This window comes from Protopterus annectens, chromosome 5.part0 (genome assembly GCF_019279795.1).
Source record: "Protopterus annectens isolate FY-2018-M chromosome 5.part0, PAN1.0, whole genome shotgun sequence".
NCBI classification, from domain to species: domain Eukaryota; kingdom Metazoa; phylum Chordata; order Ceratodontiformes; family Protopteridae; genus Protopterus; species Protopterus annectens.
The window spans coordinates 1,873,865,941-1,873,889,209 of record NC_056735.1 but is presented as its reverse complement, the minus strand read 5'-3'; the positions used below and the strand labels follow the sequence as shown (position 1 = coordinate 1,873,889,209).

The window sequence follows — 23,269 nt, the reverse complement described above, 5'->3', positions numbered from 1 at the left end:
ACTGGTTTTATTTTGTCACGTAGACGTTGCCATCATGATTGAACTACACCATCCGTTATTAAACTTTTGAGTTAATCTAACCTAAATGTAATATATTGCTTAACTACAGGTATTGAATGCATGTAAAGTCATAAAAGCAGGGTTTGTCATATTATTTATGCCCAGTTTATTATGGTCACTAAGAAACAGGTTTCAGTTTTGCCTTCCAAGAGAGGTACCAGGTTGTTGAATTCAGTGGCACCTTTCCAGTTACTAGAATATTTAGTCACCCTTGAAGGCCAGGAAAATGTATTTTTCTTGATGTTCATCGTGCATACAGCTGCAGTCATAACAGATGGGTTATTCTGCCGTCAGGCGGGTCCTCGGTCGGCCGAATTCCAAAGTCTAGGTCTGGCGTCGGATGTCGTCGCTTCTTCCCTGACGTCAGTGCGACAGGGGTATAAAAGAACTAGCCAACGCCATTTTCTTCAGTCTTTCTTGCCGCGCAGTGCCCGAAGCAGAAGCAGTTCGCAAGTGCCGGTCGGCCAGCTCCTGAGATTACGAATATTTTTCAACCGAAGTCTTCTTGAAAGCTAAGTACCCCGTTGGGGAAACTTTTCTTGCCTCAGATCGATGTCAGACAAAGTTAATAATTGCATTTCATGTGGGAAGCAAATACCGCATAAGGATTTCCATTCCCTCTGCATTCCTTGCTTAGGCCCAGATCACGACGTCTCGGCCTGTATTTTTTGTGCTACATTCAACAAACGCACTATTAAACGTCGGGCGGAGTTCGCCCAACACTATTTTGGCAAAAAGTTTAATTACATTATGTCGTCGGATACTCCGACTCCAGTTTTGAGTAAAAGACGCAAAGATAAGGACCGACATACGAGGTCTGCGACTTCTACCGACACCACGCTAAAGCCGACTACAGGTGCTCCGGTTCTCAGCGAGGCACCTACGCAGCCCCTGACTACCGATGACACTTCCTTAGCGGTGTCTTCTGTGCCCGAGGTCGCAGGCTCCTCGGCCCACACCCCGATTACAGATACTGACGCCACTCTTGGCGGGGAAACTCAGAGTTTAGACAGGCCTGCCACCTCTCAAGGTGTCTTCAGGCCGCCTTCTTCTTTTTCCATTAAGGCTTTCACTAAATCTAAAGCAGCCATGCATACTAAAATACAAGCTCCACAGGGCCCCTCTCAAGGCCCCATGCCTAAAATACAGATGCTCAAAATGGCTGAGGATTTGATTACTCTTATCAGGGGTTCTCAACCCCCCTCGGACAAAAGGCCCAGAGTAGAGGAAGAATACCCTTCCTCGGACCAGGCCTCCATTACTTCAGAACATTCTGAAGACCAGAAACATTCATACTCCCCTTTTGAAGATTCTGATGCAGAGGAGTCCATTCCCTCTGCCCCCCCCCCCCCCCGAGGACTATTCTTTTGGGAAACCTTGCATACCTTGAGGGAACACTTCCACTGGGAAGGCCAAGATTACTCAGACTCCAAGAAAAGGCTCAGGGATTTCCTCTTACTCCCTCAGCACAGGCCTCTGGCTATCCCTCCTGTCTTAGACATTCTAGATGATGTGTATTCAGAGGCCAGCCTTAACCCAGATTCTTTACCTCCAGCTCCAGTCAAGCCTGACAGGTATTACCGGGTTCCTGATTCATACCAATTCCTATACAAACGTCATGCGGCTGACCCAGAAACTATTTCACAGGGTCCCAAGGGAATTAAGACCTCCACTGCCAAAAATCCATTACCTTCAGAGAGAGATTCCAGAGCTTTAGAAAGGTGGGGGGGAAAGGTATACACTTCGGCCACTTTAACCATGAGGGCATTAAACTGTCAGTTCCATATGTTAAAGTATCAACAGTTTTTGTTATCTCAGTTGAAAAGCAAAATGTCACAACCTGAACAACCAGACTTGAAGGAGTTGCAGGATTTGTTGCATAGTGCAGAACAAGTGGGTAAACATACCTTGCAATGTGGTTTTGATGCTTTAGAGGCCTCATGTAGAGCTGCTGTTACAGGATCAGTCATACGTAGACATGCTTGGCTCAAAGAGCAAACCTTACCAGATCATGTCAAAGCTAAATTACTAGATGCACCTCTTCAAAAAGATGTATTGTTTGGTGTTAAAGCTGAGGAGGTATTAAAGAAAATGGAGGAAAAGGCAAAATCAATGCAAACAGTGAAAGATTTCCTACAGGAACAACCTCCACATTTCAGTAGAAATTGGCCTTCAAAAAATTGGTCCTTTCCAGCCACGGACAGACCTCAAAGAGGTAGATACAGACACCCGAGGGGTAGAGGGCAATCTCAAGGATCATTAAGAGGCAGACAATGGCAAGCACCTACACCAAGAGGTGGAGAGGATAGATCACAGCCATTCAGAAAGCAGAACCAATGACTTTCCCCTTTGCATGCCAAGCAAAGCTGTAATGGCAGCACCTTTAGGCAGAAAACTGGCATTATTTTCGAAAAATTGGCATATTGTCACAAAGGACAAATGGATCCTGGTCATTATAGACAGAAGCTACAGATTCCACTTTCACACCCTTCCAAAAATGAGAGGCATGCCAAACCTGCCACAAAATCAAAGGGCAGAGGCACAAAAACAAATTTCAGCTCTCATGGACATGAAAGCTATTCAAGAGGTACCTGCACAAGAACAGGGTCAAGGTTTTTATTCCAGACTATTCCTGGTACCAAGGAAGGACAAAGATTGGAGACCTATTTTGGACCTATCCATCCTAAACACATATTTACTAGTACCAAAATTCAAGATGCTCACATTACAGCAGCTTCTTCCCATGCTGGGCAAGGAGTCTTGGCTGGTAACATTGGACCTCAAGGAGGCATACCTGCATGTCCCTATCAGACAAGATTGCAGAAGATACCTCAGATTTCTTGCAGGTTCAACCCATTATCAATTCTCTGCATTGCCCTTTGGCTTATCTACTGCGCCCAGAGTGTTCACAAAATGCCTGGCATCAGTAATTGCCTTCTGCAGACTTCAAGGGATACATATATACCCATATTTGGACGACTGCCTGATCCAAGCGGACAGCAAACACATACTTCTGAAACACCTGACATTTGTAATAAAGTTGTTGAACTCTCTGGGATACACAGTCAACAAAAAGAAATCACGACTAATACCCTCTCAAACAATAATTTTCCTGGGTGCCAGCTTGAATACAAACACCCAGCTGGCCTACCTCACGCCAGAGAAACAAGGGCAGCTAACTCAATACTTCAGAAAACTGGCAACCTTCATCAGGCTGACTGCAAGGAAAATCCTGCAGGCTCTGGGATTCATGGCATCTTGCATCCTGCTAATCCCATGTGCAAAGCTGCATATGAGGAAACTTCAATGGTACCTAAAAAACTTATGGTCTCAACACAGCCACAGTTTGGAAACAATTATACCACTGATTCCATGCCTCCAAAAGGAATTTCTGTGGTGGGCTCAAGCATGCCAAAGAAACATAGGTCTCCCATTCTGTTTGCCTCAAGCAAATCAAATCATCACAACAGACGCCTCGGACTACGCCTGGGGGGCGCACATGACAGATCAGTGCATTCAGGGCAAATGGTTCCAAAAAGAAAAGTACCTACACATCAATCAAAAGGAAATGCTAGCAGTAAAAAATGCTATTATGGCTTTCAAAGACCTACTGCATCCAGGCCAGCTATTGATAAGGACAGACAACACCACAGTGATGTGGTACATAAACAAACAGTGAGGAACCCATTCATATCCCCTGTGCAGGCTAGCCATGTCTCTTTGGAACATGGCTCTGGAATTACAAATCCAACTTCAAGCACAATTCCTGCCAGGCAAGGAAAACATGCTGGCAGACAACCTAAGCAGAATAATGACAGATCCACACGAATGGAAGTTGCATCCTCAAGTTTTTACAAAGATAATTCAAGCATGGGGAGGGCCAGACATAGATCTCTTTGCTACCCACAGAAATTACCAATTGACAAAATTCTGCTCAAGGACCTATCATCCACAGGCCTGGAAAGTGGACGCACTCTCATTCAGTTGGACAACAATGACAGTTTATGCCTTTCCACCTCTTCCTCTGCTGCCCAAAGTTCTATTAAAAGCCAGAGCAGACAGACCAAAGATGATTCTCATTGCTCCAGACTGGCCAAGACAACACTGGTACCCACTCCTGTGGAGCCTGACGCATTCCCCACCATGGATCCTGCCTCTAATGCCTCTTTTATTGACCCAGCACAACTTCAAAACTCTTCACAGTCAGCTGAAAACACTCAGTCTAGCCGCATGGAGGATTCCTTAAATTCACAACAGACCCTACTCTCCAAGGAGGTGCAGGATGTCATTTTGGAGGCCAGAAGGCCTTCTACTAGAAAAGCCTACTCCGCAAAATGGAAACTGTTTTGTGCCTGGAATCAGAAAAAGGGTCAGAATCCTGGAATACTGAATTTACCTCAAATATTACAGTACCTAGCTGAGATGCTAAGCAGTGGACTTTCATTCTCCTCCATCAAAATCCATGCCTCAGCCATTTCTGCTCAATACAACACTGATCCTCCTTTATTCTCTCACCCTCTCTTAAGACAGTTCCTCAGAGGGGCTAAGAATATAAAACCCCCAAGGAAGCAACCAGTACCTGCTTGGGACCTCAATTTCATTCTAGAAAAACTGACCCTGCCTACATTTGAGCCAGCTACTTCAACAGAACTGCAATATTTGTCATGGAAAACAGCCTTCCTTCTGGCTATCACCTCAGCATGCAGGGTTTCGGAACTACAAGCCCTCATGGCTGTGCAGCCTTTCATCATTTTCCATCAGGACAGAGTTTCCTTATGAACCAAGCCTTCCTTTATGCCAAAGGTAGTATCCAGGGTAGCCTTGAATCAGGCTATCCACTTACCTACCTTTTACCCTAATCCACAAAACAAAGGGGAGAGACTACTACATTCCTTGGACATTCACAGACAGCTTCGTTATTATTTGGACAGAACAAAGCCATTCAGAAAATCAGAGCAACTCTTTGTGTCCTATGCTACAGGTGCTCAAGGGAAGGCTATTTCCAAACAGACAATCTCAAAATGGATAGCTCACTGCATACGCTTTTGTTATTCTTTTCATGGTAAAACTGTACCTACAGGCATCAGATCTCACTCCACAAGGGCCACAGCTACCTCGGCAGCTTTCCTCAGGGGGGTTCCTACTAAACATATTTTGGAAGCAGCCACTTGGAGTTCTGTACATACTTTCTCCAAGCACTATCACCTACCATTATACTCCAAATCTTGAGCGGGCTTTGCCACTGCAGTCTTGCAGGGCATCCTTGCTCCTCCTAGTTCCACTTAGTGCCTACCACCCCTTTTTTAGCTTTGGGATTCTACCCATCTGTTATGACTGCAGCTGTATGCACGATGAACATAGTACAGTTTTGTACCTACCATAAATGTAGATGTTCGAGTGCTAATACAGCTGCAGTCCAGGTTTCCCTCCCTCCTTCCCCTCTTGGGACAGGCCTAATGGCTAACACCTCCTCATACAACCCGATTGGGGTATTCTTTTATGGTGTATTTGCTTGCAACTACTGTTTTTTGATTATATTGCATTGCATTATCACATAAATTTATGTTTTGCCTTCCTTCTGGGGGCACCTGACATCTGGGGCAAGAAAAACTGAAGAAAATGGCGTCGGCTGGTTCTTTTATACCCCTGTCACACTGACGTTAGGGAAGAAGCGACGACATCCGACGCCGGACTTAGACTTTGGAATTCGGCCGACCGAGGACCCGCCTGACGTCAGGATAACCCATCTGTTATGACTGCAGCTGTATTAGCACTCGAACATCTACATTTATGGTAGGTACAAAACTGTACTTTGTCCATAGTGTTAACTGAAATTGTATCAGTTTCACATTAGAATTAAGTTTCTCACTCCTATCAGAGTGATAGGCTGAAATTATATAATTCTGGCTTCCTTCTCAAAACTGTTTGTTTTTCCCTGATAGTCACCTCTTTGGTGACAGCTCAGTGATCATAAATGTGTCAAGACTGAAACTCACTGTCAGGCAAACATGTTAGCAGGAAATTCAATTAAGATTTCAGTTATTTAAATGTCTGCTGTTCTCAGAACTTGCAGAGTAGCAGATATATTGAATCATGTTTTATTATATTCAACAAGTTGAGTTGTAGCCACTAATACACTCAGTATTATCTACTTAAAAAACACCAACCATTCCGTTTTGCCAGGGATAATCCAAGCGGTTATTTGTATGCCTTTATTTTCACCATAGGTTTTAACAAACTATGTTTTGGGATGTTAATTTCATTAAAAAACTGCATGCTTGCTTATTTATGTATTTATTTATTTTTATTTGTTTGTTTGTTAAGTGCTTACAGCAAGGTCATTCTTCACTTTTGTGTAAGCTGTACAATCAGCAGGTAGGCATTCCTAGTCTTACATTTGTGAAAAACACTAAACTCACCTTATGACTTACAGTTCTACATTTGTTTGTTATTCTGACTTAGAAATCAAAGGAGCTTAATTTTAAACATGACTTTTATATCCATATAAATAGGGCCTAATGCCTTGGCTAGGATTGTTCAAGGATATCATCCCTCTGTGCACAGCTCTAAATAGGCCATATACTGAATGCAGCACTTTCTTTGGAATGCTTCTTTCTAGACATGTTAAGCAACTGAAAGGACCCCAGAGGTTCCTAAACAAGAAAATTGTTGGCCTAAAGTGCCAGAGCTAGAGGGGACATGTATCTTCACAAGTCAAGTAGTTCCATTAATACCAGAATGAGGGACTTAAATCTGTACCATCAAATAAATAAAACACAATGCAAATGCAGATGTATTACAGGACATCTATCCCACTTCTGGAACAGAATTTCACTGCAAGTTAAACAAAGTGATACTCTGGCATCCTTCATATTAAGCCTGGATAATTAGATGAAAACCCATACATTTACTCTAGGACTGATCTGCTCCTGCTCTGCTCTTATTGTGAAGAGTGGTTACAAAATGAGTATGGGTACTGCTAAAGCACAAATAGCTTAGTCACTCATTTGCTTTGTATTTCCGGTGATCCTGTTACACGATCCTAGCAAGAAGACAAAGTATAATGAATGTGGAATTTGATATTGTATTTCTTGATCTGCACCCATAGAGCAAACAATCATACTGAATGTTTTAGTGAAGCCTGGTGTCTCCTACCTTGACAGTGTGTTTGCTTTCCTTTGAGACAAGTGCCATCTTTGTGTACCACTGCAAGGTGGGGAAGAGGTAAAGTGTGACCTCTCATGACTTCTGATGATAGAACACTCTGGGGAAGGAGTTCTTATGATATTTCCATCATTTGGTATTGAGTAAAGCAGCACTGGAGAATGTCTTGCTTTTTTGAATGTGGTACTCTGTCTAAGGGGTTAGTGTTTGCCTGCTTACATTATTTCTGGCAAACTGTCCCTTTATTGCGCATGTAAAAAAAAAAAGTGGAGCTTGCACACTGCCCACAGTATCTCACACAATTCTACTTTCCTCTTCTTAGATGGCTGAGGCTTGGGTTCTTCTTCTGTGGAAACATATTCTTATATATCAGAATCATACCTTGACTTTAACTGATAATATTGAGTTTAAGGCACAGTATTAGACATAGAAGGCCAAGACCTTTCTTTGCAGGGAATTGGTTCATTCTCTTCTTTCTGTTCTGATAATTTTGAGTCATCACTTGGACTCTTGTTCTTTTGAAGATAACAGGACACTTGCCGCTGGTGTCATCATAGTCACTCAGGGTACTTTACATGAAGCTGTCAAACTGGCCTTCATTTCACAGTGGAACCAAGTAGTTTGGGTTCTGGAATATCCAGTCTCCATTCATTTTCCTGTGTTGTGGGAGTTGTATATATGGGTACATGTCATGGCTGTAATCATTTTTAATTTGGAGTTTTTTTGGATTGTCTGTGATACTGAACCTGCATTAAATTCTCAGAAAAAGGGTAGTGTTTTCCTTTCCTGCCCAGTTGTTGAAACAATAGTAGGGGATAATAGTCTGTACTGTATTTAGATGTTTATGTGTTATCAAGAAAAAGTTGTCATATTGGTGATTCCTAGTTTCAAGGAGAAACTGCTGCTCTTGGGGAAAACCAGGTACTTAACTGCCTAGAGCAGAGCCTCCTTGTGGGTGAGCGGAAAGAACAACTGCTTAGAATGTGGGAGGACAACTGCATGGAATATGCGTGGGGGGAGACTGGGTTAAATCTCTCACACAATGGTCAGTGGTTTTCTTTCCTCTTTTGTAATTTAAACAGTACTAAGTTAATGGTTTGTACTATAATTTTATATTGAAGTTTTGAGAATATGATGGACATTCGCTATGTTTCCTGGAGGCTTCATAACACTGACATTTTTTCATGTTTCTGGGAATTCAGCCCCACGAGTATGGGAAATTATATTATCTCTTTGCTCATTACTGGAGAGCCATGTTTAATTGCAGCATTCCTTACTGCATAGCTATAGTGTTATTTCCTGAAAGATTTTTGACACATTTGTTTCTTACATCTTTCCTGTAATAAGTATTCTTATCTTGAGGAACATAAGTACGACTTACAGTTGCAAAACATCAAACCGATGCAGCACATAAGGTAAATGGACTTTATACTGATGCTCTTTAAGAAAATTCTAACTGCATATCTTGATTTTATGATATTAATTAGATGAAGATTAATATTTTTCTGTAACAGGAGGCAGAAAAATTATAAAACAAAATTGCATGTTGCACTACTTGATAAATTTATGGTATCAGTAGCAGTTGTCAGCTTTTATATGACTCTGCAAAGGACCCTTACAGGCATTTCATTTGGTTCTCTTTGCAGAAATATAATGTGTATGCTTATGTCAATAATAATGTTTTCAAACTGCCATTATTTCACAAACCATTCTAAATATGAGTGGCAGTTGTTTTCCTCATGATGTATAATTTCATGTGACACAGTGCAGTACTGTGTACCATGTGCTGTTATAGAATATTCATCTACATCTCCAAAGATTGCTTACTTTTGCCTTCATGAATATTAGCAATCCATAATACATCTGGTTTCTGAAATAATCTGCAGTGTAGTAGGCTTTTTGCATTGTAGCCACTCATGTTGTCGTTTCTGTGTGCACCATGCAGGATGTGGCAGTATTGAACCTCTCACCTTTAATGAAATGTGAATGCACATATGATTAGTATTTCTTTGCTCTACATAACATGTCACACAGCTGCTTTTATGTTAGACACAATCTATTTGGTAGTTTTAGACAAACACCCTTTACTTTAAGGTGTACAAAACAGTGGTGCTACTACTATATGGTACAGAAACCTGGGCAGTAAAGGAAGTGCAGTTGAGGAAGCTAGAGATGATGGAGATGAAGTGCTTGAGATGGGGGTGGTAGGATGCACACTGTGAGACAGATGAAAAAATGGGGATGTCAGAGCAGAAGCCAAAGTAGCTTCAATTGTAGAGAAAGTCAAAGAGAACATATTACAGTGATTCAGACATGTGCAGAAAAGAAAACAACAATCTGGAGAAGAAGAGTTGATGCAGACAGGAAGAAGGCAGGAGGAAATGAAAGTGTCCAGCAAAGAGATGGATGGATAGTGTGAGAGAAGACCTTTGACAGTCAAGTATGACTGTTAAAGAAGGTAGGAGTATGGTATTGAATTGAAAAATGGCGACAGGTGGCAAGAGACTCTGACCCCATGTAAAAAATGGGAAAAGGGGAGTTGATGATGAGGTTTCCAAATCATTCGCAATGACAGAGCCCACAAAAGAGGAGGTGGAGTAGCAGTAATCTACCCTACCCTCCCGTACCATAACTCCCTACTCCAATAAAATACCAGCCTTTGCCAGCGCTGAAATTATAATAGGTTTACTATAAATAAACACCACAAGTCCATATGTATTGCTGCCATCTATATTCCCCTGATGATAATATCAAAACTCTTGAAAACATCCTGTCCTGGTTCTCCTCCAATATAAAAAATGAAACCTATATACTTGGTGATACCAACATCAACTGAAATATTATTAACTCTGAAGCCCAGTCCCACACAATCAACCTGTACAACTTCTCCCAACTAATACAATCTCCATCCAGACCAAATAAAGATGGTACCATCATTGACTGGATCCCAACAACTCACCCAAACCTTATCACCAAAGCCGGAACATTACCTGATCCTCTCAGCGATCACCTACCAGCCTTCGCTGACCGTCTCCCATCTCCACTGCATAAACAACACCACTACATCCAAACTCACAACCTCTCGTCTTTCATCCCTCTAACTTTCTCCAAATGCTTAAAGCATACTGACTGGTCCCCTCTAAATACCCTTCCTCTAGATTATGCCGTTTCCTACTTTAACCACTTATTCCTAATCCTTCTCAATCAGCAAGCCCTCCCCCCCCCGAACCAAACACATCAAAACCAATCCCTGCCCATGATTATCAAAAGATACTAAACTAGCCTTGCACCAAAGGGACAAAAAATGGAAACAATACCAAAAACATAAAAACCCCAACACCCTCCTAGATTATAAGCAACTACGAAACTCAGGAAAAAAACTAATAATTAAAGACTGCAAAGCCCACTACTCTAAACTCCAGTCCTTGCACTCAACAAATCCCAAAAGATTCTAGGACTCCATGTCATGCATGCTGCATCCTGGCAACAAAGAAAACCCTGCCCAGACCCCAACCTTTCCAACCTTGAAACAGCCAGCCAGTTCAACTAATTCTTCATAGACTGCATAGCTAAACTGTCAGCCTCCTACCCACTCTCCGCCTCCACCACCACCCTTCCTGCCCGAACCACCACCTCAATCCTCAATCTTCCTCCACATCCTTCTGCCTCAAGCCCATCCCCACAAGCACTATAAAAAAACTTCTCAAACTCAAACCCTGTCGCAAATGACCCGACAACCTTCCTCAAACAATCTGTAGACAGCATTGCCTGTCCCATTTCTATTCCTATAAATAGATCCATACAAGAATCATACGTCCTTTCTGTCTGGCGCCATGCTTACATCATCCCTCTCCACAATGGTGGCAAAAATACTGATACCACCAACTTCAGGCCTATTGCCATCCTTTCCCCTCTTTCTAAAATACTAGAGAAAACAATGCGAGCACAACTCATGGTGCACGTAACACTAAACAATCTCCTCTCCCCTACCCAACACAGCTTCCGCCCTGGACACAGCACCATGACTGCCCATCTTTCCTTTCTTGAAACCATAAACCTCGAACGCGACTCAGGCAAGTTCGTATCCACAGTATTTCTAGATCTGTCAAAGGCCTTTGACACCATCTCACACACCCTACTTATATCCCAACTCTTCACCCTACACCTCTCTCACACCACCATCGCCTGGTTTTCCAGCTACTTTTCCAATCACCAACAAGCTGTCCAGTGGAAAATTTCAACCTCCTCCTTCCTTCCCACACCCACAGGTGTCCCACAATGTTCTGTTCTTGGCCCTCTTCTCTTCAACCTATTCATTAACAACTTTCACCAATCCATCCCAGACTCATCTATCATCCAGTAAGCAGATGACTCAACAATGATCTGCTCTGTCTTCTCCCCCTCCAAGCTCCTAGCAAAAACCCAACTAGCATTCTCCATAACAGAAACCTGGATGCAGTCTAACCATCTGACACTAAATGCAAATAAAACTAAACTAATGGTTTCTTTCCCTACCAAAAATTCCATTGACAAATATCCATTCACCATACAGAGCCAAAACAACACCCTCCTTGAAGTCATTCCCAACACCAAGCTTCTTGGCATCGTTATTGATGAAGAACTAAAATTTGACACCCACATCCGCTCGGCAATCAAGAAAACCCACCAAAAGTTAGGTCTCCTGTACAGGCACAACCACTTCCTAAGGTCCTCTACCCGTCAAGCTCTTGCATCCACCTTCCTACTCCCCTCCCTTATGTTTGATGCCCCTCTTTTCACCAGTCTCCATCTTGGCCTTCAGTCAAAACTTGATTCCTGCTACCACAAGATCTCCAAATTTGTAACCATTTCAAAAAACTCATCCCACCACTGCCACTCCCTCCTCATCCTCAACTGGCTTGTACTCCCCAACTGCCTCAGTTACCTACAACTCACCATTGCCCACACGCTCATCTTTAAATCTGCCAAATGCCCAGCTCTGGCTACTTCTTAAAACCTTACATTCCCAACCACTCACTCAGATCCAAAAACAAAATCTCCTTCAAGTCCACAAACCTGCACGACCTCCTGGCCATCTACTGCTGTCCCACTCCTTAGCTAAACAGTGGAACTTTCTCCCCACACACCTACGCAACCTGCCTAACCATACAAATTTCAAATCTCAGCTACTCTCTCATCTTTCTTCCAAATGGGAATGCCCTTGCCATGCTCCAACTTAAACCCCTTCCCCATTCCACCTTCCACTGACTCATCCAACTACCTGTATTATTACTTCATCCCACCCAAAACAATCCCTCCCCTACCAAAAACTAATTTTCTCTCTAATATGTATTGTACTATACTCTCCAATCTCAATTATACTATTACCATCTCCATGCATACTATTTCCTAACCTACTAATGACTAGTAGCTCTATATTTTGAAATGTTAAATCTGCACTTGAGTTTATAACAAAAATATTCACTTTATGTAAATGTTGAAATTTCTGTATTGAATTATGTCTTTTCATTTTTGTAACATTGTGACAAGCCAATTGCAAATATCATGGAGCTTATCTGTAAATGTTTAATTAAATGTATGAACTATGTCCTTCTTTGACATGTGAAACGTAACTTGCAATTATTGTGGAGCTTTTCTCCCCGGGCCTCCACTGAAAATGGGCTCTTCTTGGCCCAGTGGACTTCCGTGGTCATCAAACTTAAACAAAAAAAAAATAATAAAATAAATAATAATCTGTTCAGATACTTGGCAGCTCTTCCACTTCTTGAAAATGTTAGACAGTTCTCCCAGAGGAAGAAACTTCCTATTTAGTTTGCCAGAGCCAGAATCTGATCATCTGGTAAGAAAATGTGCATTTTCTATTGTGACAATGTGGGGTATTGCCGGCTGTGCCAAGGGCTGTAGGGCAGTGGATTGGTGGCATGTGCCGGCAACGCTGACTGGAGTTTTGTAGAGAATTGTATATCATTTGCATGTCAGACTGATTTGTACAGATGCTTGTGTTGAAAAGTGTATTTCTGGAGCTGTTTGTGTTTACAGATGTATCAACAGTGGGTCTTGACTGTATTTGTAACTGTGGAAATATATATGTGTTAACTGAGGATGCTGGAGGTTGATCTCAGTCCAGCTAACTTTGAAAAATGGTAAGAAGTTAAATTACTTAATTTAGGCCATGAGGATTGTATCTTGTAGTTATGACTATAGCCAAAGACAAAGCATCTTGTGTCAGAGAATGGTTTACTAGCTCTTGTAGGAAGAGTGGAAGTGTTGTATGTTTTTTTTTTTTGGCTTCCAGATGCTGTGATGCATCTCAGCAATGCTCTGTCTGTGTGTATGGTAACACAAATATCCTAGATTCTGATTCGTTTTTTGGCGATGGGGGTTGCGTGGGAGCCAGGGGTCAGATGGCCATATGTGTGTGGTGTCATTCTTTAGTCTAGGATGGAGGTGATGTTTTGATACTGGATGGGAGAGAAGTCTCAGAGCAGTCTGTTTTTGGAACCTGGCAAAGAAGGAAGACCACTCACCTACTTCATCTTGCCTTGCTCTAGTAAGTGACCAGGGAATAGTTATTCTTTAGATCAGTCAGGAAAACATAGTGAGATTAGTTAAGTACTGTTTTTCTTTATCTGTGGGAATCTATTCATTTGTGTTATTTTAATATTTCCTATGATTTAAACTCTGGTGTTTATTGTAAATATATATTCCATATTTTCATGTTCTTTTATTATTTATTATATTTATTATTTTCATTATGGCTGGTCCTTTAGAGAATATTTTAACCTTTGAGAGTATTTATATCCATTTGATGACTCTGTGGCCACTCCTGAAAGCCTTACTGCATTGGCCAAACACTATCATTTGTATTAATATTAATTTCACTCAGTATAATTGGGTATCCTTATAAGAACCTTAGAGTAGCTGTCTTTGGAGTATCTGTTGGTAGTGTAACTACCTTATAGTCTGGGCAGAATGGGGCATAGCTAGTGAATCTGTGCCAGCCTTTTCCGTGTGTGTGTGAGTGTATGTGTGTGTGTGTGTGTGTGTGTAAATCATATCCCCATGAATGTGTATTTCAGCTGCTTGGAGCAGGAACACGAAGTACTGGTTTCACAGAGAGAGTGGTGGACTTAGCTTGGACACTCATCTGAGGACTCTGCTTTACAGCTGTGTCAGTCGGGAGTGGTACTGGAGACCTAGAGAGAGACAGAAAGAGAAAGCCAGAACCCGGACTGTGTGTGTTCCCTGTGTGCTGTTAAAGGAAATTGTGCTGGATGCAGAGAGCCGCATCTGGAAATACAGTGTGTATCTGTTTTTCTTCCAAGTGAATGTCCAGCTCCAGTGTGAGTGGTGAGGATTAAGGCTACTTGATTACTAGCCCAGAGAAAGGACATCACATCTATAACCAGCAGAATAAATGCCAAAAGCATTCATTTTATTTGGCAGATAAACCTTTCTATCTCCCCTCTAATCAATCATGGTATACATGCTGCATACTCAAGATCTTCTTTGCTGCATTTCTTGAATGGTTTAGAAGAAAATGGCATTAGGCTGCCTTTGGTATTTTTGTGTCTTTCTCCTTAAATTCCAGACTTGTGCAGTATGAGAGTACTTCTTAGTTGTGTTCCCTTTCTCTTTCTGCACTTCTTTCAGATGTGAGGAGATACCTTTTCTTGTATTTACTGTCATAAAGCTCTTTTCTGCTTTCTTTACCACTGGGTAAGGTCCAGTGATTATAAATTTCTATTTAAAACGTATGCTTGTAGTTGGTTACATAGTCCTGCTCAGTAAGGGGTACTCTCCTTGTTTAGACCGTTCAGATAAGGCTCATAATACTTGTTACTGCTATATTCTTGCTCTGCTACTGTCTTAGGTCCTCCCTCCCCCGGGAAAAAAATAAGAAACTATTTCCAGGGCAGGTATCTACAATTTTTATCCCTTGTTGCAATTAAAAAGTTAAAAATTTTCATTACTAGAAAGGCTTCTTTCTTTGAACTGCCTCCGTCAGCTATAATAGATGTCTTGCGTACTAGATTTAGTAAAGTCACTAGGTCTTATGTTATGTGTAAAAATACCAATACAATGGTTGTTGAGCCTACTACCTCAGTGGTCTCAACTGTTCAAGTTCAGCCAATAGCCCCCAGCTAAGTCACATTAACAGTCTGGAACTCCCTTCTTTGGCCCCTGAAGATCACAGTATCAAACATCTTTCCTGCCTAGAGCATATGTTTCCTCAGCATCAGTATTTCTGGCTGTGATGAACCCCTTGCTAGGGTTGTATTTTTTCAATAGGTACTGGCAGTTCAGAAGCACTATTGTAAAGTACATGACTTCCTCAAAGCTGACATCATTGCCTTTGACATCAGCAGTTGTGTTTTTGTCCGGTGTTCCTCATCCTGGAGCATTCCAACACATCAGAGAACTTAATTTGTAACAGGATTAAACTTCTTCCAGACCATCTACTAAACAGGTTCTTTACTCCTCTAAATTTGTCCCTCCCTGTTAACGACCTAAGAAAGGATTTGCCAAAACAAAGCATATTAAAATCTCCATTAGACTCCCTTTTGAAATATCTGGATGATAAATAAACAGACCATTTCACTTTTTTTCTGCTGGAAGACTCAAAGTTTGGTGAATACTTTTTGTTTATGCACAAGAAGGGTGTTTGACCAGCAGACCTCATATGCTATCTGCAGAGAAGACTGCATTAAACCTTCATGTTTACCCTGCAGTCCTCATGGGTATTATATCAGTGCAGCTGGAGATAATCCATATATGGTGGATGTAGTGCTTAAAAAAGTATGTTGCATCTTCTGTCCCCATGTGAGGGAGGTGTTGAGTTTCAGCAGAGACCTGCAGATTAAATGGTGTGATATCTGCAGGAGAGCCTAGTGGTCCATCTTCTGTACAAAACTGCTCATATCAGTTAGGTTTGGGAAGCTTATGTCTGCAATGCTGTTATTGTGGGTGGTGAACTACACCAGTCATGTTATGTAGTCTTGGATTTGCCCTGTGAAATGCATCAGGCACAGGAAGGATTGCTGGATAGGTTTTTGAAAATGAAAGTTAAGTCTTGAATTTCAGTCTCCTTTAATATGTCTGAACACAGGCTTCATGGTCTACATGCCCCCACAGTGTGATAGAGTGAGCTGCTTGGGCAGCAGGATCTGCCACTGCTTTGTACATTACACTCTTGGCTGCACCTGAACATTTTTACAAAGGCCACTAAAGTGATCTTTCTTTATTTAGACTTTACATGTGTTTTCTTATTTGGCACAGAGACTTAGCAGTACCGGGAAAATATTGTGAAACAAGGTAAGACCGTTGCAGCTATGGGTGTGTCAGAGTCCATCCTCCACAGAGTTCTTTCTGCACAAGTCAGATGACCCAGTGCTCAATGGGTTTCTGTTATGGCACACAACAGAAACATCAACAATAAAATGCCTTGTGCAGGCTGGCCATGGGTGGCATACATAGCTCAGGAGTCAGACTTGACCAACAGGGCCTCTTCATCCCTTCTCAGAAGAATCCTTAGGAGACTGTTTCAGCAGAACATTAAGCAGATCCTCTCAGATAGCTACTGAGTGGAAATGTATTTCTGGATTTAGCACACAGGGAAGGTATACCAAAAATAGTCCCTTTTTACTTGGGCAGGTGTATTTCAGTACTCCTTTCCTCCCATCACTCCTCCTCAGTGTAATACAGAAGATAAAGGAGGATGAACCAGAAATGATATTTATTGCACTCTTATTGCTGAGAGAGCAGTTTTTCTTATTCTTACTGACTATGGTAAGGATGGAGCCTTTCTAAATGCCTCACAAGATGGACCTATTGACCCAAAAGTTCACTCATAACCCCCAAACTGAAAACCCTAAGGCTGACTCCTTGGACAATGTCCTTCAGGAGCATGTTTTCTGAAGACATGCTTGCTATCTTAAGGAAGGCTGGGAAGCCAAATGCAAGGAAATCATACATAGCAAAATGGGAAAGATACCCCCACTGGTGCCAGACAGAATCTCTGAGCCCTAGTCAGTCTTCATTGTCTTTGATCTTCAAATACCTGTTAGTCATTTATAAATCAGGACTGTATTATGCTTCAGTGAAGGAACATTTCTGCAGTCTCTGCCTGTTTACCACAAGTTCTACCAATTTATTCCCTGTTACCACTAAAGCATTTCATCAGCCGGGTTGTTATAGCTGAGGTATTCCCCTCCATGGGACCTCTGCTGTGTTTTTGAAAAGTTGACACCAATACCATTTGAACTAGCAGCTGCAACACCCCTCTGGTACCTGCCATGGAAGACAGTTTTCCTAATAGGTATTACATTTGTCAGAAGGCTATAAGAACTGACATTCTCATGTGCGAGCAACCCTTTTTTATCTTCCACAAGGATAGGATGTCCCTCTACATCAACCCCCACCTTTTCCCCCATACTGGTGAAACAGTTCTTCTTGAATCAGACCATTATACAACCCATGTTCTATACTTTTGCACAGAGGCGAGGAGAAAGGATTTTGTACAACATTGATGTGCATGAACAACTGAGATTTTACCTAGGTGTGGCTAAAGAAGTAAAGAAACCAGACAAGGTATTGATGGCCTTTGTGTATATTATGGAGAACAGGCCTGTCTTGAAACAGGGCATCTCAAAATATCTGTCTTCCTACATTTCCTTCTGTTTTTCATCCATGACAAGGCTGTACCAGGGCAGGAAATAGCCCTTTCCACAAAGAAACAGCCGCCACTGTGACCTTCCTTTGAGGGTCAGCACCCAGGCCATCTTAGAAGCTACCTGGTGATCTAGCTACATGCATGCTAAACATTATAAATTGGAAATTACTTCTAGATCCAGACCATGTTTTGACACAGCCATTCTACAAGGACTACTGCAGCAAATATCTTCTTAGGACCAGACCAGCCAGCCACTAACCCATAAGCTTTGTTAATCTTCCCAGGAGTTAGCACTAGTGCAGTAGTGAGAATATCAGTGAATATAATATACTTGTGTAGAAACGTTCTATAATTGTAGGTGTTGGTTTATGCTAACTGTTGCAACAGTATTTCTTACCCACCACTACCATTTTCCTTGTCTATTGACACTATGGGGTCGGGGTGAATTCCCAGTCATCTGTTCTGTCACCTTCCTCTCCTCTGTCCTGAAAAGGTGGTCTTTCATCTTGTGGTTTGCCAAATATGTGGAGAGAGAGGTGTGGGGTTCTGGTTGGGCTGCCATTATTTCTTTTCTTTGTTTTTTAAACATCTTCATTAAGTATGACTTTAAAAACAAATTGCTTTCCATTCCAGTTGCAGACTCCTCAGTCATCCTTCATTAGAAATGTATCTTCTCTGGGGTTTGGGGGTACTAGTTTGTGCAGGTAGTAGGTCACCTTAGGAGTCTCCTTAACTAAATATTCATCTTGGAGATGAGAACTACTCTAACATTCTGTCTTTCAAAACACTGTCCTCCGTAGCTGTTCATTGAGACAACATGACTGTTATTTGGTACCTCAACAAGTGGGAAGGACACACTATGCTGAGAAGCCATGCGAGTCTGTCAGTGGGTCATCTAATCTTCATACCTTTTCGTTGCTAGTCATATTCCCATGGAGCCCAATTCTTTAGCTGGCAGACTGACCAACTTCCTTTTGATGTCTCACGGATAGTCCCTGAGTCTCTCAATAAACAGGAGAATATTTCATGTTTGGGACAAGCCATTAATGACCTCTTTATTACTCCATCTAATAGATGTTTTATTTTTTCCCCACTAATCAACTCTTCTGGAGGGGTCATGCTAGGGAAGCTGTGGTTCAGAGATGCTTTCCTGATTTCACATGTACTTTTTTCTGTTTATGTATTTACACTTTGTTGATTGGGTTAATCCCACTAGGCATTGGCCTCTTTTCAGGAGAGACCTAAGATGGTGTTCATACTGACTGGGGAGAAATTAGCCAGGGCAATGGGGAACTTCCCCTATTCTGTTTTGTAATCAGCATAGGTCTTTTTACATCCATCTGATCTAGCACCAACTCGAGTAGATGGAGCCTTGGCTTAACATTTCATCTGAAGGACAGCAAACTCAGAAATGCATTTCCATTTCTTATCAGGGACATCAGAGCCATTGCCACCATGGTCTCACAGCAAATTTAATTCTGAACAATAGCTGTAGAGCTTGCTTCAGCTTTTGGAGTGACTAAGCTTCAGTTAGCTGATTGGAGCTGCTAATCAGGAACTTTTCATTTAGCCTCATATGAAAACTATACTGTTTAAGCTTCTGAAAACAAAGTAAGTCTCTCCTCTACTTTTGAAAGCTGATGTTATTGCTGGAATCCCAAAAGTCACTAGGAAAGCAGGCCTAAGCCAAAAAGGCCTACTAAGTCTGCTTGTACACAGGAAAGTATTTTAATAATATGTGACTCAATAGTTAGGTACAAAGACTCCAGACTCACCAGACTGGACAGGAATAGTTAGTAAACTGTTTGGTGCCAGGCTTTGTGACATAACAAGAGCCCTCATGTGCCTTAAACAGACATATAACTATGACTTAGTGGTGGCCCATGTAGGAATGAATGAATGATCTGAGATGCTCCACCCAGAGGGACATGCAGAGAGATTTAATGGGCATATACTATGCATATGTTAGAAGCAGGAAAGATGCTGTTTTTGAAAAGCATCTTGGTTTAACTGAAAGTGATGCCTAGATGCCAAGACAAGACAATTGACTGTAAAAGTTGGTTCATTTGTTTGTATTATTCTAAGGAGATTCAGTACATGTCAGCCTGAGATGAATGGCAGATAAGACTTCCTGTTTTGCCAGAGTGGGCTTAAACTTCTCATACTGGTTCTTACACATACTGGCTAAAGCTTTTGCTGCCCTCCGTAGTGGCTTTTTAGGCAGAGTGTTCCTAATGGACATTCCAGCTTGGCAAACTAATACTCTAATTCAGAGTGACACTACTACAGACTGGGAATCTAAACAGAAAGATGTCAACATTTTAGGGCGTCCTGCAATATGAACGCATTCATATGTGTGTAGTTACTGAAACATGGTATCAGTGCAGTCTCTGGCAGTTACCACAAGGTAACCACAATCATCAATGTGCAACAAAACCTTCCAGGAGCATTATAAATTATTCCTGTGATGGAAATAGTTTCTTTGCCATGGATAATATAATGGTACTGGGGTAAAACATAGTGAAGCATTCCTTTCTTCCTTGCATTCACATCTCTATTAAACTTATTCATGCAAAATAGATATTTTATGTTTTTGTATTGTTAGGGTGAATTACCTCATAATGAATGACTTAGAAAGTGAAATGTGTTACAGTATGAATAATCTAAGATGGGGAGAAGCCTGATGCAGTCGGTTTTAGATATTCAGAAACCTTGATGTTGCAGCTGTTGGCAGTATACTCTGGCTATTTCTCTTTCACAAAATTTACTTTTGAAAGTAGGTAGTTATATCTATTGGAAGTTGTGTTGTCTATTGTGCTTCTGAAAATTGAGGTTAGCATTGTAATTATTGTCTTAATAAAGTCGTGGTAAAAAATCATTCTTAATGTTGGCATTTATTTGACCTGTAAACTGTTCAGGCCATTGAAGTGTTGTAGCTAATAGCTTAACACAGCTTTTGTCCAATACCTTTTCTCAAAATTTCTTTGCTGTGTTTCAAGCAAATTCACTGAAGTTGTTTGATAGGATAGTGTAAGAAACGGAGAGGATGTAAATTTTGTTTACGTCCTTAATTTTGTGTGTTGATGTTAATACACTTGGTGACATCTGTGTTTATAATTAAAATGAAGCATTTACAAGGAGCAATGTATGATCAAACTGTCTTGTTGAATGCTTTTAATTGTTGTATTTAAAGGCATGTACTAGCTGTTATTGTCCTGATCTTGCCCCTTGGCACATTCTTCTTATAAATGTTGTAGGACACATAGTTTAAGAAACATGTTCAATAGCCTCAGTTGTGGTTCCTATCATTTTTGTGACCAGGAATTTCTGGTCAGTGAATCTGTACATAAGTGGAATGATATTTAATCTCTCATACAGGAATAGGAAAGGCTTTTTAAAATGCTGTACAGTAAAATATGCTTTTCCTCAAAAGCCTCAGTAAATTTTTACTACAGTGGTATAATTTGTAAGAGTGCTGCTAGAAAAGGACAACCCTAATATGCAGTAAGCTAATAATAAGTCATTCAGTAGAATATGAATTATGTTTAAACATTCTGTGTTAAAATTCTAGAAAAAAAATAGTAACGCAAATGTAAGACATTTAATTATATATATATTTTGCTTCCTTCTCTAGAATTACACAGCTTCTGTCTTTTTCTACAACCCTTTGCTCCCAGGAGTCCACCACCTTAGGTTTGCCTGACTTCCCTTTAGATAATCTGCAAGCTGCAGTGAAAATTCTGGTATGTATATATGTAGAGTAAATGACTGAGTTAAACACAGGAAGGTTGTGTTGAACAGGCAATATTTTTGCCAATCTGCATTGTACTAAAAGAGTCTGTATTGTTAGAAGAGTGCTGAGCAGTACTTGCTGAGAGAGATATTTTGAGACAGCCTGGCATGTTTAAAGTTTAGCACTGTAAGAAATCATTCTAACAGATAATTTTTCCTTATAGAACTTCATGACCCCAGTATTTTTAATTTGAAGCGAGATGATAAGTTTAAAGTAAATGTCTCATGTGATCGATGAATACTATGTTACGAGTATTAAAATAGGGAAGTTTAATAAAAATGTCTTGCTGGACAATTTATATAGGAAGGGCACAAACTATGAATCAACAACAGTTTGCTGTGCTGTTTCACAGAGTTTGGTACTACAGTGCATTCCCCGGGTCATGTTCTTTTTGTTCAGTATCTGCATAAATTATGTCTGTTTTCATGAACTTTCATTGGGGTATCCAGTTTTTCCCAACATTTTAAAGACATGCTAATTGGTGAATTGGCAAACTTTGAATATATTTATATATATATATGGGTCTACTTCACTTATCTGGAATATCACACAAGCGAAGACCAGATGACCGACATGAGAATGCTGAAACTCTAAATAAACGAATGTCCACATAACCAAAAACTTTCCCAGGGTAAGTAACCACTGGGCCAGCAAGGGGAGATTTACCCTCTTCCCCACTGTAGTGCAATCCCTGAGTTGGTCTATTTAGTTAGGTGGCTGGGGCATAGCCCCAGTTGGGTAGGTTGTAAATGGTGTGGTGTATTCTCTGTGAGTTTTTGGCCCAGTGGTTACTTAACCCTGGGAAACTTGTGACTTTGTGGTAGGACTGGGAGTTTTTCTGTGCATGTGTTGGTTTTAGTGTTGGGTTAGGTAAGGGGATATATTAAGTGTATGTGCAAGTGTTTATGGGCTAGGGTTATGGTCTGGTAAGTTCACAACCTTCCTAGTGCTGTGTGTGGCTGTGTGTGGATGTGGGGTGTGCATGTGTGGCAGTGTTACAGAAAGGTTTTTTAAGGTAAGGTATACAGTGATAGGGTCAGGAGCAAGGTTAGGATTCTCACTGACCCTGAACTTAATTTTGCACCTTACCTTCAAACAAAAAAAACTTTCTGTAACACTAACACTCTGAAGGCAAATTTTAGCTGAATGGTTGGTAGGATTATGGGTAATACATCAGAAAAGAAAATTTGTTTCAATTTTGGATGCATGAAGTGTCAAAGTGTTTGGTCAATGTTTTTTGTGTATCATTTAACATTTCAACCTTTCATTGTATAATCAAATATACACATGTTTGTACATATGTGTAGACACTGGATATAAAAAGTTTACACACCCCTGTTAAAATGCCAGGTTTTTGTGATATAAAAAAAATGAGACCACAATAAATAATTTCAAAACTTTTCCCACCTTTAATGTGACTTATAACCTGTACAATTCAATTGAAAAGCAAACAAATCGTCAGGGGAAAAAATATAAAAAATAAAAAAAACGTACAATACAATGGTTGCATAAGTGTGCACACCCTTAAACTAATACTTTGTTGTGTGTGCACACCCTTAAACTAATACTTTGTTGAAGCA

The 23,269-nt window shown here is 40.9% G+C and overlaps 1 protein-coding gene across 1 annotated transcript in view; it reads left to right on the top strand.

Annotated features, from left to right (window-relative positions):
- The window catches only part of VWA8 (von Willebrand factor A domain containing 8), a 3,458,065-nt gene that overhangs the window by 728,411 nt on the left and 2,706,385 nt on the right, over positions 1–23,269 (top strand). Inside the window, exon 8 of the mRNA XM_044071701.1 lies at positions 21,531–21,639. Within this exon, the coding sequence (XP_043927636.1) occupies positions 21,531–21,639 (109 nt within the window). The remainder of the gene's footprint in view (positions 1–21,530; positions 21,640–23,269) is intronic.